Source organism: Anomaloglossus baeobatrachus, chromosome 4 (assembly GCF_048569485.1).
Source record: "Anomaloglossus baeobatrachus isolate aAnoBae1 chromosome 4, aAnoBae1.hap1, whole genome shotgun sequence".
NCBI lineage: Eukaryota > Metazoa > Chordata > Amphibia > Anura > Aromobatidae > Anomaloglossus > Anomaloglossus baeobatrachus.
The window spans coordinates 567,033,779-567,047,154 of record NC_134356.1 but is presented as its reverse complement, the minus strand read 5'-3'; the positions used below and the strand labels follow the sequence as shown (position 1 = coordinate 567,047,154).

Genomic DNA, 13,376 nt, shown 5'->3' with positions numbered 1-13,376 from the left:
TCACTCATGCAGAGGGACAGGTTCGGCTCCTCCCGGCGGCCGTTCTACACAGGGGAGGGATACTCCCCACTGCTGGGGCGTCCCTCCTTCCCTGCAGGTCTCTATAGCCCTCCAGTTCCCGCTCTTTTATAGGAACGCCCTCTTCTCAGGCAGAGTTCACTCTGCTCTGGGACATCCTGCATTCTGCATCTCTGTTGAGGTGCTGCGACTGGGGGACCGGGCTTCGGGATCTGGAGGGCACACAACACCGCGCTCAGCGGTCTGGTAAGCCACAGCCGGTCTCCGGTTGTGGACCTTTGTATATTCTCCCTGGGGTTCATTCTCTGCAAAGCCCCCACTCCAGCAGCATGTCTCACACAAGGAGCAAGGCTCCAAAGCTTTATTCTGCATGCACTGCATGTAAGCTCCTGCTGCCTGAGCCGAGCACCTATCCACATTGTGATGTCTGCTCTAACTTGGCGGTGCCACAGCCTGGAGTCTCACCCCCAGTGGTCTCTCAGGCTGCTGCTGCACCTGTGATTGAACCCCCGGCCTGGGTAGAGTCCATTTCTAGGTCCATATCCCAGTCATTTGCTGAGTCCATGGGATTTTTGTCCAGGACTTTGATGAATATGCATCAGCCCCCCTCACAGGGTGCCTCTAATACTCTTGACAGAGGACTCCTATCCTCTGACCTCCGTCCATCAGAGCTCACGGAGGATTCATCATCTGATCCCAGACCCCATCCTTCTAAGAGAAGGCGCAGGGTTTCCTCCCCCTCCCCATCCCACGGCTCTGTCTCAAGAGCTGACTCACAAGATGAGGAGGATGCCCTCACTGGGGGCTCGGAGGCTATGTATCCCATCGATTTCTCTGAGGGTGACTCAGATCTTAGTGATTTGATTGCTTCTATTAATTCTGTGCTGGATCTCAATCCGCCAGTGTCAGAGGAGCAACTCTCTATGGCAGAAAAACATCAGTTTACCTCGCCTAAGAGAGTGAAGAGTGTGTTCTTTAACCACTCCAGTTTTCAGACCGCTGTGACCAAACCCAGGGCCTGCCCTGACAAACGCTTTCCAAAGCGTGGTTCTGATGACCGGTTTCCATTTCCACCTGTGGTGGTCAAGGAGTGGTCTCACTCCCCAAAGGTAGACCCTCCGGTGTCTAGGCTCTCAGCCTGGACCGTTGTGTCGGTGGCTGACGGCACCTCACTTAAGGATTCCACTGACCGTCAGATTGACCTTCTGGCCAAATCTGTGTATGAAGCTGCGGGGGCTGCGTTTTCCCCAACTTTTGCAGCAGTGTGGGCTCTCAAAGCCATCTCTGCTTCTCTAGAGGAGATGTATTCCCTCACCAGGGAATCTATGCCCGAGATGGTTACCTTAACTTCTCAGGCTTTAGCTTTTTCATCTTATGCCATGTCTGCCATGCTGGAGGCTTCTCACCGCACTGCGGTGGCTTCAGCTAATTCTCTTGTTATCCGCAGGATTTTGTGGCTTCGAGAGTGGAAGGCAGATGCTTCTTCCGCCTCGTCCGCTAACTCAGCCAAGGATCAGAAATCCAACTGGCGCCCAAAAGCGCGTCCGCAGAAGACCGCAGGAGGTTCTGTCACTAAGGCAGCTTCCTCACAGGCCGTGGCGTCCTTGCAGGCAAACGGAGTGATTGTCCCAGTTCCCGCTCAGGAACGGTTCAGAGGTTTTTACTCAAATCTCTTCCTAGTTCCAAAAAAGGACGGTACCTTCCGGCCCATCCTGGATCTCAAGCTTCTCAACAAGCATGTCCGGGTGCGGCATTTTCGCATGGAGTCTCTGCGATCAGTCATTGCCTCTATGACCCAAGGGGAGTTCCTGGCGTCCATCGACATCAGAGATGCCTATCTACATGTGCCAATCGCAGTGTCACATCAGCGTTGGTTACGTTTTGCGATAGGAGAGGATCATTTCCAATTCGTGGCTCTCCCCTTCGGGTTAGCCACGGTCCCTCGGGTATTCACCAAGGTCATGGCGGCAGTGATTGCGGTCCTGCACCTCCAGGGGTTAGCAGTGCTTCCTTATCTGGACGACCTTCTGGTCAAGGGTACATCCAGCGCAGACTGTCAGCGGAGTGTTTCGCTCCCTCTCGCCACCCTAGCCCAATTCGGGTGGATTGTCAATCCCCAAATCCACTCTGACTCCGACCCAGAGTCTCATGTACCTAGGGATGCAGTTCAAGACTTTGCCGGCACTTGTGAAGTTGCCCTTAGACAAACAGCTGTCACTCCGGTTGGCGGTGCGCTCTCTCCTGAGGCCCCGCCGTTATACCCTCAGGCGTCTGATGCAGGTGCTGGGTCAAATGGTGGCCTCCATGGAGGCGGTTCCCTTTGCCCAGTTCCATCTGCGTCCTCTGCAGCTGGACATTCTCCGCTGTTGGGACAAGCGGCCTTCCTCCTTACAGAGGTTAGTGGCTCTGTCGCCACGGACCAGGAGCTCTCTTCAGTGGTGGCTTCGACCCCTCTCCCTGTCCCAAGGGCGCTCCTTCCTGACTCCGTCTTGGGTGATTCTCACCACGGATGCCAGCCTATCCGGCTGGGGAGCAGTATTTCTCCACCACCGAGCACAGGGCACTTGGACTCCGTCCGAGTCAGCCCTTTCAATCAATGTGCTGGAAACCAGAGCTGTGCTTCTAGCTCTCCTAGCCTTTCACCACCTGTTGGCGGGCAGGCACATTCGAGTCCAGTCAGACAACGCGACAGCGGTTGCCTACATCAATCACCAAGGCGGGACACGCAGCCGCCTGGCAATGTTGGAGGTCCAACGCATTCTTCAATGGGCGGAGGACTCCAAGTCCACCATATCCGCAGTCCACATCCCTGGCGTAGAAAACTGGGAGGCAGATTATCTCAGCCGTCAATCCGTGGACGGTGGCGAGTGGTCCCTGCACCCGGCAGTGTTTCAGTCAATCTGCCGCAAGTGGGGCACTCCGGACGTGGACCTAATGGCATCCCATCACAACAACAAGGTTCCGGTTTACGTGGCTCGCTCCCACGATCCTCAGGCCTTCGCCGTGGATGCTCTGGTTCAAGACTGGTCCCAGTTTCGTCTGTCCTACGTGTTTCCCCCTCTAGCTCTCTTGCCCAGAGTCCTGCGCAAGATCAGAATGGAGGGCCGTCGAGTCATCCTCATTGCACCGGACTGGCCCAGGCGAGCTTGGTATCCGGACCTGCTCCAACTGTCCGTGGAGATGCCGTGGCATCTTCCGGACCGTCCAGACCTGCTCTCGCAAGTTCCGTTTTTCCGCCCGAATTCTGCGGCACTCAAATTGACGGCGTGGCTCTTGAGTCCTGGATTTTGACGGCTTCTGGTATTCCTCCTGAAGTCATCTCCACTATGACTCGGGCCCGTAAGTCTTCCTCCGTCAAGATCTATCACAGGACTTGGAAAATGTTCCTGTCCTGGTGTCACTCTTCCGGCCATTCTCCTTGGCCATTCTCGTTGCCGACCCTTCTGTCTTTTTTACAGTCCGGTCTGCAGCTAGGACTGTCCCTCAACTCTCTCAAGGGACAAGTCTCAGTTCTATCAGTGCTGTTCCAGCGGCGTCTCGCCCGGCTGGCTCAGGTCCGCACCTTCATGCAAGGTGCGTCTCACGTCATTCCGCCTTATCGGCGGCCCTTGGGTCCCTGGGACCTTAACTTGGTCCTCACGGTATTGCAGAAACCCCCTTTCGAGCCCCTTAGGGAGGTTTCTTTGTATCGTCTTTTTCAAAAGGTGGCCTTTCTAGTTGCCATAACTTCTCTCAGGAGAGTCTCTGATTTGGCTGCGCTCTCCTCGGAGTCACCTTTTTTGGTTTTTCACCAAGACAAGGTAGTTCTCCGTCCGACCCCGGACTTTCTTCCTAAGGTGGTCTCTCCCTTCCACCTTAACCAGGATATTTCCTTGCCTTCCTTCTGTCCGGCCCCTGTTCATCGCTTTGAGAAAGCGCTGCATACTCTAGATCTGGTGCGTGCTCTCCGGATCTATGTGTCTCGCACCGCTGCGCTTAGGCGGTGCACCTCTCTTTTTGTGCTAACCACAGGGCGGCGCAAGGGTCTCTCTGCTTCTATGCCGATCTTGGCCCGTTGGATTAGATCGACCATTTCGGACGCCTACCAGAGTACTCAGGTGCCTCCCCCGCCGGGGATCAAAGCACACTCGACCAGAGCTGTCGGTGCCTTTTGGGCTTTTAGGCACCAGGTTACGGCTCAACAAGTCTGTCAGGCTGCCACTTGGACTAGCCTGCATACCTTTTCGAAGCACTACCAAGTGCATGCTCATGCTTCGGCAGATGCGAGCTTGGGCAGACGCATCCTTCAGGCGGCTGTCGCCCACTTGTAAAGTTAAGCTCCGCCTACTTCTTAGTGTTTTCTGTTTATTCCCACCCAGGGACAGCTTTGGAACGTCCCATGGTCTGGGTCTCCCAAAGGAACGATAAAGAAAAAGAGAATTTTGTTACTTACCGTAAATTCTTTTTCTTATAGTTCCGTTTTGGGAGACCCAGCTCCCTCCCTGTTGCCTGTTGGCAATTTTCTTGTTCCGTGTGTTATCACCGGCTGCTGTCGTGGACAGAGTCTCCGGTTGTTCCGGTTCTTACTCGGTTCTACTTGTGGGTGGCTATTCTCCTTCAGCTTTTGCACTAAACTGGCTAGGACTGGCTACCAGGGGGTGTATAAGCTCAGAGGGAGGAGCTACACTTTTAAGTGTAGTACTTTGTGTGTCCTCCGGAGGCAGACGCTAAACACCCATGGTCTGGGTCTCCCAATACGGAACTATAAGAAAATCAATTTACGGTAAGTAACAAAATTCTCTTTTTTGGATACGTTGTTTTCAAAACATGGTGGTTCCTGGCATGTGTTATCAGGAGATGATTTTATTACTTGTTATTTTATAATTCTTATGTATGCAAGATCACATGATAAGATGTAGCTTTTATTTAACCATCACATTACCTGTCTTATGTAACCAGCTCCAAAATTCTGATTCATTGGATTGTCTTGAGCGGCTTATTGATCTGAATAATGGAGAAGGTCAGATCTTTACAATCGATGGCCCTTTGTGCTTAAAGAACGTCCAGTCTATGTTTGGGTAAGTAGCCTGTATGTATCTGTCTGTAGCATTGATTTACTCTCATGGGATGTCGAGCCTGTGGGAAGTTAGTTCAAACCTTTTTATTTTATTATCTTGCAGAAAACTCATTGATGTGGCGTACACACCATTCCATGCCGTCCTGAAGTGTGGGAACCTGTCTTCAGATGTCCAAGTGTTTCCTAGGCCTGAACCAGTTGTCATAGACGAGGAGGTAGACCCTCTGCCTAAATCCATTAACACAGGTAACCGAATGCACAAGAATTTGTCAGGAAGACTTCACATATACCGAAGCACAAAACTGTACCTCCGCTATATTTTAGAAATTGCATGTTAGCCCATGATGTTGTCAAAATTATTATTTATTAAAATAGCATAAAGTGTTTCAACAACAGCTTTTGTAGAAATGTGTGATTTGTTTTTATGCATTTGGGCCTTGTATTGGTCGATCTCTCCAAGGGAAGTTGCAGTCTGCTGAGACAATCATTGTAAAGGGATTTTTTTCACCATCAGCCAAGACATTCTCACTATCGGGTCATTGCTAACTAGTTAATAAATATCTGCCTGTGCTATTCACTGCGAATCAGAATGGTCACTGAGTGCTGCTGGCGATTCAACTGTTTCCCATCAACAGAGCAGCTATTTTTCAGGTTTCTGTATCGATGGGATGTGACTGCTTAACTCCTGATTGAATGCTACCTTCCCGCAGTTATTCAACTGCCAGCCAGCATGATATCAGCAGTCACACCCAATCAAAAGAGCAGACCGGAAGATAACATACTGCTCTGTAGACGTGATGTCAGCAGAATCTGTCAGTGACCACCCTGGGCTGGCAGAGAACAGTTATCACCTACCTGCCAGTTAGTTCTTAGAGCCACAGTAAATAAAAGTAATATAGTACTGGATAAACTCTTTAAGTTGCTTTAATTAGTGAAGACAGCATGAAAATAAGAAAGTTTGCAATGTACTTGGTTTTCAATCTTCTGTCATTCTCCTGCTGTGAGAACTTTTATCTTACATGGTGTACAGCTTGTTTCACTGTGTACCCTAGTGCTTCCCCACACCCTGGCCAAGAGTGTACAGTATCTACAAGCCAGGAGAGTGGTAAACTCCTAACATACCAGTCACTTGTCTCCAGCACAATGATTTGTATACTGCAGTTAGCCGCTCACTTCCCTCTCCTTTCCTAATGAGCTGCTTTTAGAAATCTTACAAAATCACCAGCCCATAGCTCTCTGGGCAATTCTTGTAAACAAGGCTCACATTTGTGTGCTTTTTCCAATGCCCCTATGTGTAAAGATAGTGATAGCAGTGTAGCCTTCAGGACAAACCACTGATAGCCAAATGTGTTACAGCAGAACTTGTATATTCAGTGAGGTATTGCTCGTGCTAAAGATATACCATTTTACAGTGTATGTGATGGTTATATACTACATTACATAGCCTTACAGTGACTGCCATGTATTTATATCTGATGTTTTCTTAATATACTATTGTTGGTTAATGCAATGAATAAACTGTAACTTATAGTTGAGACTGTGTTTTACAGAATTAGAAATTGTGGGCTTTATTGACATTGCGGATATCTCCAGCCCTCCTGTCTTGTCCCGTCACCTGGTTTTACCTATTGCCCTTAACAAAGGTGAGTGAGAATACGTGGTTTGGCGCACCTTCACACTGTTACTCCCTATAACATCTCCTGCTTTGTCTCCTTATAGAAGGAGATGATTTGGGCGCTGGACTCACAGATGATCTTGAGGATGAAAATTCTGCTAGCCAGATTGCCGGCAAAATTCCTAATTTTTGTGTCTTGCTCCATGGTAGTCTGAAGGTGGAAGGCATGGTGGCCTTAGTGCAGCTTGGGTAAGTAAATAGGATGCTCAGTCTTTAAGTAAATCTGCGATATTGTATATTTTGTTAAACCAAACAACTCCTTTTTATAGGTTCTTAGAAGTTTGTAATGAAAAGTCTTTCAAGTGCAGCTTTATTTGCTTATTAAATTCAAATGACCTCACTACCACAACCACTTGTGGTCAGCTCTATGCTCCTGTGTAGACTAGTATGGTCACCGTTTACATCTCCAGAAGTGGTGGTGTGTGAGGCTGACTAGCCAACAGATGGCTATGGTGTATTATATGGGAACAGTTCTCAGGAGACCCAAGTTGTAAATGGTTCTTGATCATCAGCATTTCTCTCCTATCTACTCTTAAGACCAGACTGGCACGGGATGCTCTATTCTCAAGCTGACAGTAAGAAGAAATCCAATTTAATGATGTCGCTATTTGAGCCTGGTGTTGAGCCACTACCATGGTTGGGAAAAACCTCTCAACTTGGACCCATATCAGGTATGATTTAGCAAATAAACAAAATAGTCATTTCAATGTTGTTAAGGTACCTTTAGAGTAACTATTAATATTCACATGTTATTGTGTTTATGAGCTTTTCTAAGTTATTGAAAATAATTATATTCCCTCATGAATGCATCTAGTGATGTCTTGAACTTTACATGACTTACGTAGCTATTATCTATGAAGGTACTAATACATCTCCATCTATTTAATACTCAAGATGCAAAAGAGAACCCATATGGAGAAGAGGATAATAAGAGTCCATTTCCACTTCAACCCAAGTCAAAAAGAAGCTATGCACAGAATGTCACAGTGTGGATTAAACCTAGTGGGCTGCAGGTAAGCTTCATATAGTAATGACCTTTTTTTTTTTTCTTCAAAAAGTGTTGTGAATGCTGCCATGCTTTATGGCATTGTCAGTTTGTGGCTAAATCCCAGTGGCTAGAAGGACCTTGGGCGTGGCCAGTTTGGTTGGTGGGTGTGGCCGGCTTGGTTGGTGGGCGTGGTGATGTTTCCTGCCTCAACTATAATGATGCAAAGGGGGGATTCGCCCCCCCCCCCCCGCACCCCACCTATTTGGGGCTCTTACCCCCAGACCGCCGCTTCTAATATGAAGAACCCGATGCCCATGTGGACTTAGAAAAATAATGTTACTTCCTAGTATCAGCTATGTTGGTGGAGGCCCCGCCCCTTCTGGTCACATGGACATGACATCAGAAGAGGTCCTTCTGTCCACAGGGATTTAGACGTTACCGTTCGCTTATTGTCAAATCAGTGTGGCCCGTTGTGTTATACCGGAACAGTGGAAACAAAATGCTCAAGGCATCTCAATTTATTCAACTTGCAGTAAGAGCACTACGCCTAACACCAATAAAGAAAACTCCAGGAATTATGTAAATCACAGGATAGACAGACATGTTAATGATATGCAAATGGTGAAAAAATGGTACATTTTCAAAACATCTCGACTAATCCAGCATTGAGTATGAGCACCATTTTCACAATTCTTCGCATTTGCATGGATTGGTTGCAAACTGTGAAGGTATTACTGAATGCACTTGGGTAAGTCGTTAAGATCCACTGCTGGCAGCTCCCTTTGTAATTGCCTGCCAAGTACTTCCCAGATATGTTCTTTTTGAGAAATGGCTACTGAGACATTATGGAGAAATGGCCATACCACTGGTTACATGATTGATCCATTCTGAACTGCGATTGAAATTTGATGTCAAACACCAAACCTAAGGTGTTAAAGTGTGTGTATAAAAACCATCAGGAGGAGTTTACATGACATTGGCCTAAAAGCCAGATAACCAACTGCAGATATTCTATTGACCTCACGCCACCAATCTCAAATGCTATTGTGTTGCCAATATGAACCAATCTCCAGCTATTAATCATAGCTATTACTGCGTCCAAAACAAAAGTGTGATTTATCACTGAAGATGATAGACCTTCCCTCAAGCAACCCAACAATGGAGGCTTGATTGAAGGTCTATCATCTTCAGTGATGAGTCACACTTTTGTCCTGGACGCAGTAATAGCTATGATTAATAGCTGGAGATTGGTCCATATTGGCATGCCATGAAGCATAAACGTAGTTTATGAGGGAATGTCACATCCGTCCTTCTTCTAGGATTATGGTGTGCAGTGATAGTTTCCATTGAGGTACACTAATATCGCTCTGTTATATTGTTTGGTCATGGAACCAGTGATATGGCTATTTCTCCAAAGTGACCCAGGATCCATTTTTCAACACACCAGGCCACATGTCGCTCATACTACTGTGAACAGCTTACTTGACTTAAATGTGCTACCATTGCCTGCAGCATCTCTGGACTTGTCTCTAAAGGCCCAGTCACACACAACGACTTACCAGCGATCCCGAAAATGATGCGACCTGATAGGGATCGCAGGTAAGTTGCTGGGAGGTCGCAGGTGAGATGTCACACAGTCAGATCTTACCAGCGATGCAGGAACAATACAGGTCGCAGTAGTGACCTGTATAACGATCTCAGCAGTCACTGTGACTCTGTCACACAGTGTCAAACACAGCGATGTGTCCTGCCCAGCAGGACATCGCCTTTAAAGAAAATGGCCTGCACCATTCTGCAACGACTAGAGATCTCACAGCAGGAGCCTGATCGCTGGTAGGTGTCACACATAACAAGATCGCTAACGGGATCGCTACTGCGTCACAGAAACCTTGACTCCTCTGCGATCTCGCTAGCTATCTCGTTATGTGTGACGGTACCTTTACTGTGCAGCACATATGGGACATCATTGATCATCAATTACGAAGGGAGCTGCCAACAGCGGATCTTGATGATTTTTGTGCTCCGGTGCATTCAGCGTGGCAGAACCTTCCTCATACAACCATTAATACAATATTTTGAATATTTTATTTCCATATTTTCATTATTTGCAGATCAGTATCTTGTCTATCCATCCTGTGATTTTCATAGTTTCTTGACTTTTCCTTCTTAGTTTTGCAATTTTTGCAATTTTAATGTTGAGGATTGTATATAGATCCTGATTTCATGAAACCATAAGTAGGTTAGTGCCACTTTTCTGTTGACTTTGCATTTGACTATGAAGCCACGCATCCCTTTTTATTTTTTACAGTTTAGGGGCAAAAGGATTTGGGACTCAATACATATTGTTTTCGTACATTGCAGTCAGTCATTCTGACAGTAAACTGGTACAATCTCATGCCCAATTACATTTTCAACACTGTCCAAGAGCCATTTCACTTTTATTGGTATTAATTTGCAAGAAAAACTAAATGTGTGATCAGTTACGTCTTTAACCAAGTAACTGCATGTTGTCTGCACCTTGTGAACTCAGTCTTAGGTTACCGTATATACTGACTTCATGAAGACTGATTACAACATAATATAATGGGAAAGAAAGTAAACGTCATGGAAAGGAGTAGGGTTGCTACATGCATAACAGTATGGGATGTTTGTGGGGTCAGATAATCTTAGACAGTATGTGACATTTCTTACATTTCACTGTTGCTTTTTCTTGTAGACGGATGTGCAGAAGATCCTGAGGAACGCCAGGAAACTTCCAGAGAAGACTCAAACCTTCTATAAAGTAAGATCTAGTTGACCCCTATATACTGCTTGTCTGATTTCTTATTAACCCCTTCACCCCCGGGCAATTTTCCGCTTTTCATTGTTTTTGTGTTTTGTTTTTTTTTTGTTCGCTCCCCTTTTTCCGAGAGTCGTAACTTTTCATTTTTACTTCAGTATTGCCATATGAGGGCTTGTTTCTTCATCGTTCCTTATGGGAGACCCAGACCATGGGGTGTATAGCTTCTGCCTCCGGAGGACACACAAAGTACTACACTAAAAGTGTAGCTCCTCCCTCCGAGCATATACACCCCCCGGATGACAAATCCAACCAGTTCAATGCTTTGTGTTCAGGAGGTCACACACACACATGCATCCTCTGAATTTTGATTTTTGATTTTAAAGATTTGGAAGAAAAGCGGGTCCAATCTGGACTCCCGGCATGTCCCTTCTCACCCCACTGTGTCGGCGGTGCTGTTAAGGTTGATTTACAAGGCTGGAGCCTTACATGCCGCGCTCCTTCACCATCCCCTGAGGCTCTGGCTTGAAGTGGGAGCCATCACGGTTCTCACTGCTTTTAAGGAGACCGGTCTCCATCCGCAGCCCTTTCAGGTTCCTGCCGGACGGAGCGCTCACTCCCCAGGAACCTGGCCCTGCGTCTCATAAGCTAAGTATTGAGACGTTATTCAGGGGTCCCTTGTACATGTATTGTGGGGAGAGTGTGTTTTTGTTCACTTGCTGTGATTTCCGGCCGGGTCTCTGTTTTTTTCCTGAGAACCGCGCCGAGGGTGCCTGCTCGTCGGCAGCATGGAAAAATCTAGGCCCCGGCTTCAGATGCGGCCTAGTTTCGTTTTCAGTGCCCCTGCATGTCGGTCATGCAGGGGAACAGTGCGGCGCCGCCCACCGGCCGTTCAGCAGAGGGGAGGACACTCCTCTCTGAGGAGATGTTTCCCTCCCCTGTATTTCTCCTTGGCCCTCTGGTTCCCGCTCTTGGGCCTGGTCCCGCCCCCCCTCCTCACTCCGGCGCCATTTTATCAGCGTTCACACACTGATCGGCGCTGGCTGCTGCAGCTTCTGCATCTGCTGGGGGTTCGAGCTGTGGAATCCGGAGGGCACACAAAAAGCGGTCTGGTAAGCCACAACCTCTGGTTGTGGACTTTATTATACACTCTCTGGGGGTCATTCTGAAGGAGTGTGTTCTTTACTGCAGAGCCTCCACCTCAGCAGCATGTCTCTCACTAGGAGCAAGGCTTTACTCTATATGCACTGCATGTAAGCTCATACTGCCTGAACCGAGCACATATCCACATTGTGATGCCTGCTCTAACATGGTGGTGCCTCAGCCTGGAGCCTCCCCAGGGGTCTCTCCGGCTGCTCCAGCCCCGGTGGCTGAACCCCCGGCTTGGGTAGCATCGTTTTCTAACGCTATCTCCCAGTCCTTTGCCGACTCCATGGGACAGTTGTCCCGGACTCTGCTGACCATGCATCAGCCCCCTTCTCAGGGTGCTTCTGCTGTTACGACTCGCTCTGCAGAGCTCACAGAGGATTTTTTATCTGTTCCCGGACCCCGTCCTCCTAAACGGAGACGCAGGGACTCTTCTCCCTCCTCGTCCCACGGCTCTGATTCACGAGCTAAATTGCAGGGCGAGGAGGATGCCTTTACTGTGGGCTCGGACGCTACCTCTATGTACCCCATTGATCTATCCGAGGGTGATGCGGATGTTAGTGACTTGATTGCGTCCATTAACTCCGTACTGAACCTCAATCCACCAGTGTCGGAGGAACAAGCCTCTCTGGTAGAAAAACGCCAGTTTACCTCACCTAAGAGAGCAAGGAGTATGTTTTTTTAAACACTCCAGTTTTCAGGCCACTGTGACCAAGCCCAGGGCCTGTCCTGACAAACGCTTCCCAAAGCGTAGTTCTGATGACCGCTTTCCCTTTCCACCAGAAGTGGTCAAGGAGTGGGCTCAGTCACCAAAGGTGGATCCTCCGGTGTCTAGAATCTCAGCCCGGATAGTTGTATCTGTGGCCGATGGCACCTCACTTAAGGATCCCACTGACCGCCAGGTTGACCTTCTGGCCAAATCTGTATATGAGGCGGCAGGGGCTTCGTTTTCCCCGTCCTTTGCAGCAGTGTGGGCTCTTAAAGCAGTCTCTGCTTCTCTGGCGGAGATACATTCCCTCGCCAGGGACTCTATACCCGAAATGGTTGCCTTAACTTCCCAGGCTTCGGCTTTTTCATCCTATGCCATGTCTGCCATTCTGGAGGCTTCTCACCGCACGGCGGTGGCTTCCGCTAATTCACTCGCGATCCGCAGGATCTTGTGACTTCGAGAATGGAAAGCAGACGCTTCTTCCAAGAAGTACCTTGCTGGGCTCCCCTTTGCTGGGTCCCGGCTGTTTGGTGAACAACTGGATGAAATTATTAAGGAAGCTACTGGCGGGAAGAGTACTTCCTTGCCACAAACTAAAACCAGGAAACCTGTCCAGGGCAGGAACCAGTCGAGGTTTCGTTCCTTTTGTTCCTCTAACTGGTCATCCTCTAAGCCCTCAGCTTCGTCCACTAACTCAGCCAAGGATCGAAAACCCAGCTGGCGCGCGAAGTCACGTCCTCAGAAGAACAGAGGAGCCGCTGCCACTAAGGCGACCTCCTCTTGACTATCTGGCTGCGCCAGCAACGTCCTTGGTCGGTGGCAGGCTCTCCCACTTTGGCGACGTGTGGTTTCAACACGTCTCCGATCAGTGGGTGCGGGATATCATCTCCCACGGCTACAGGATAGAATTTTCTTCCAGCCCGCCAAACAGATTTTTTCTGTCCACTCCCCCCTGCTCCAAAGCCGCCGCCTTCTCACAGGCCGTGGCATCCTTGCAGGCCAACG

The 13,376-nt window shown here is 48.6% G+C and overlaps 1 protein-coding gene across 1 annotated transcript in view; it reads left to right on the top strand.

Annotated features, from left to right (window-relative positions):
• Positions 1–13,376, top strand: part of INTS14 (integrator complex subunit 14) — a 44,643-nt gene that overhangs the window by 19,061 nt on the left and 12,206 nt on the right. Inside the window, exons 5-11 of the mRNA XM_075342857.1 lie at positions 4,957–5,075; positions 5,178–5,320; positions 6,625–6,717; positions 6,794–6,938; positions 7,287–7,420; positions 7,644–7,762; positions 10,454–10,519. Of these exons, the coding sequence (XP_075198972.1) occupies positions 4,957–5,075; positions 5,178–5,320; positions 6,625–6,717; positions 6,794–6,938; positions 7,287–7,420; positions 7,644–7,762; positions 10,454–10,519 (819 nt within the window). The remainder of the gene's footprint in view (positions 1–4,956; positions 5,076–5,177; positions 5,321–6,624; positions 6,718–6,793; positions 6,939–7,286; positions 7,421–7,643; positions 7,763–10,453; positions 10,520–13,376) is intronic.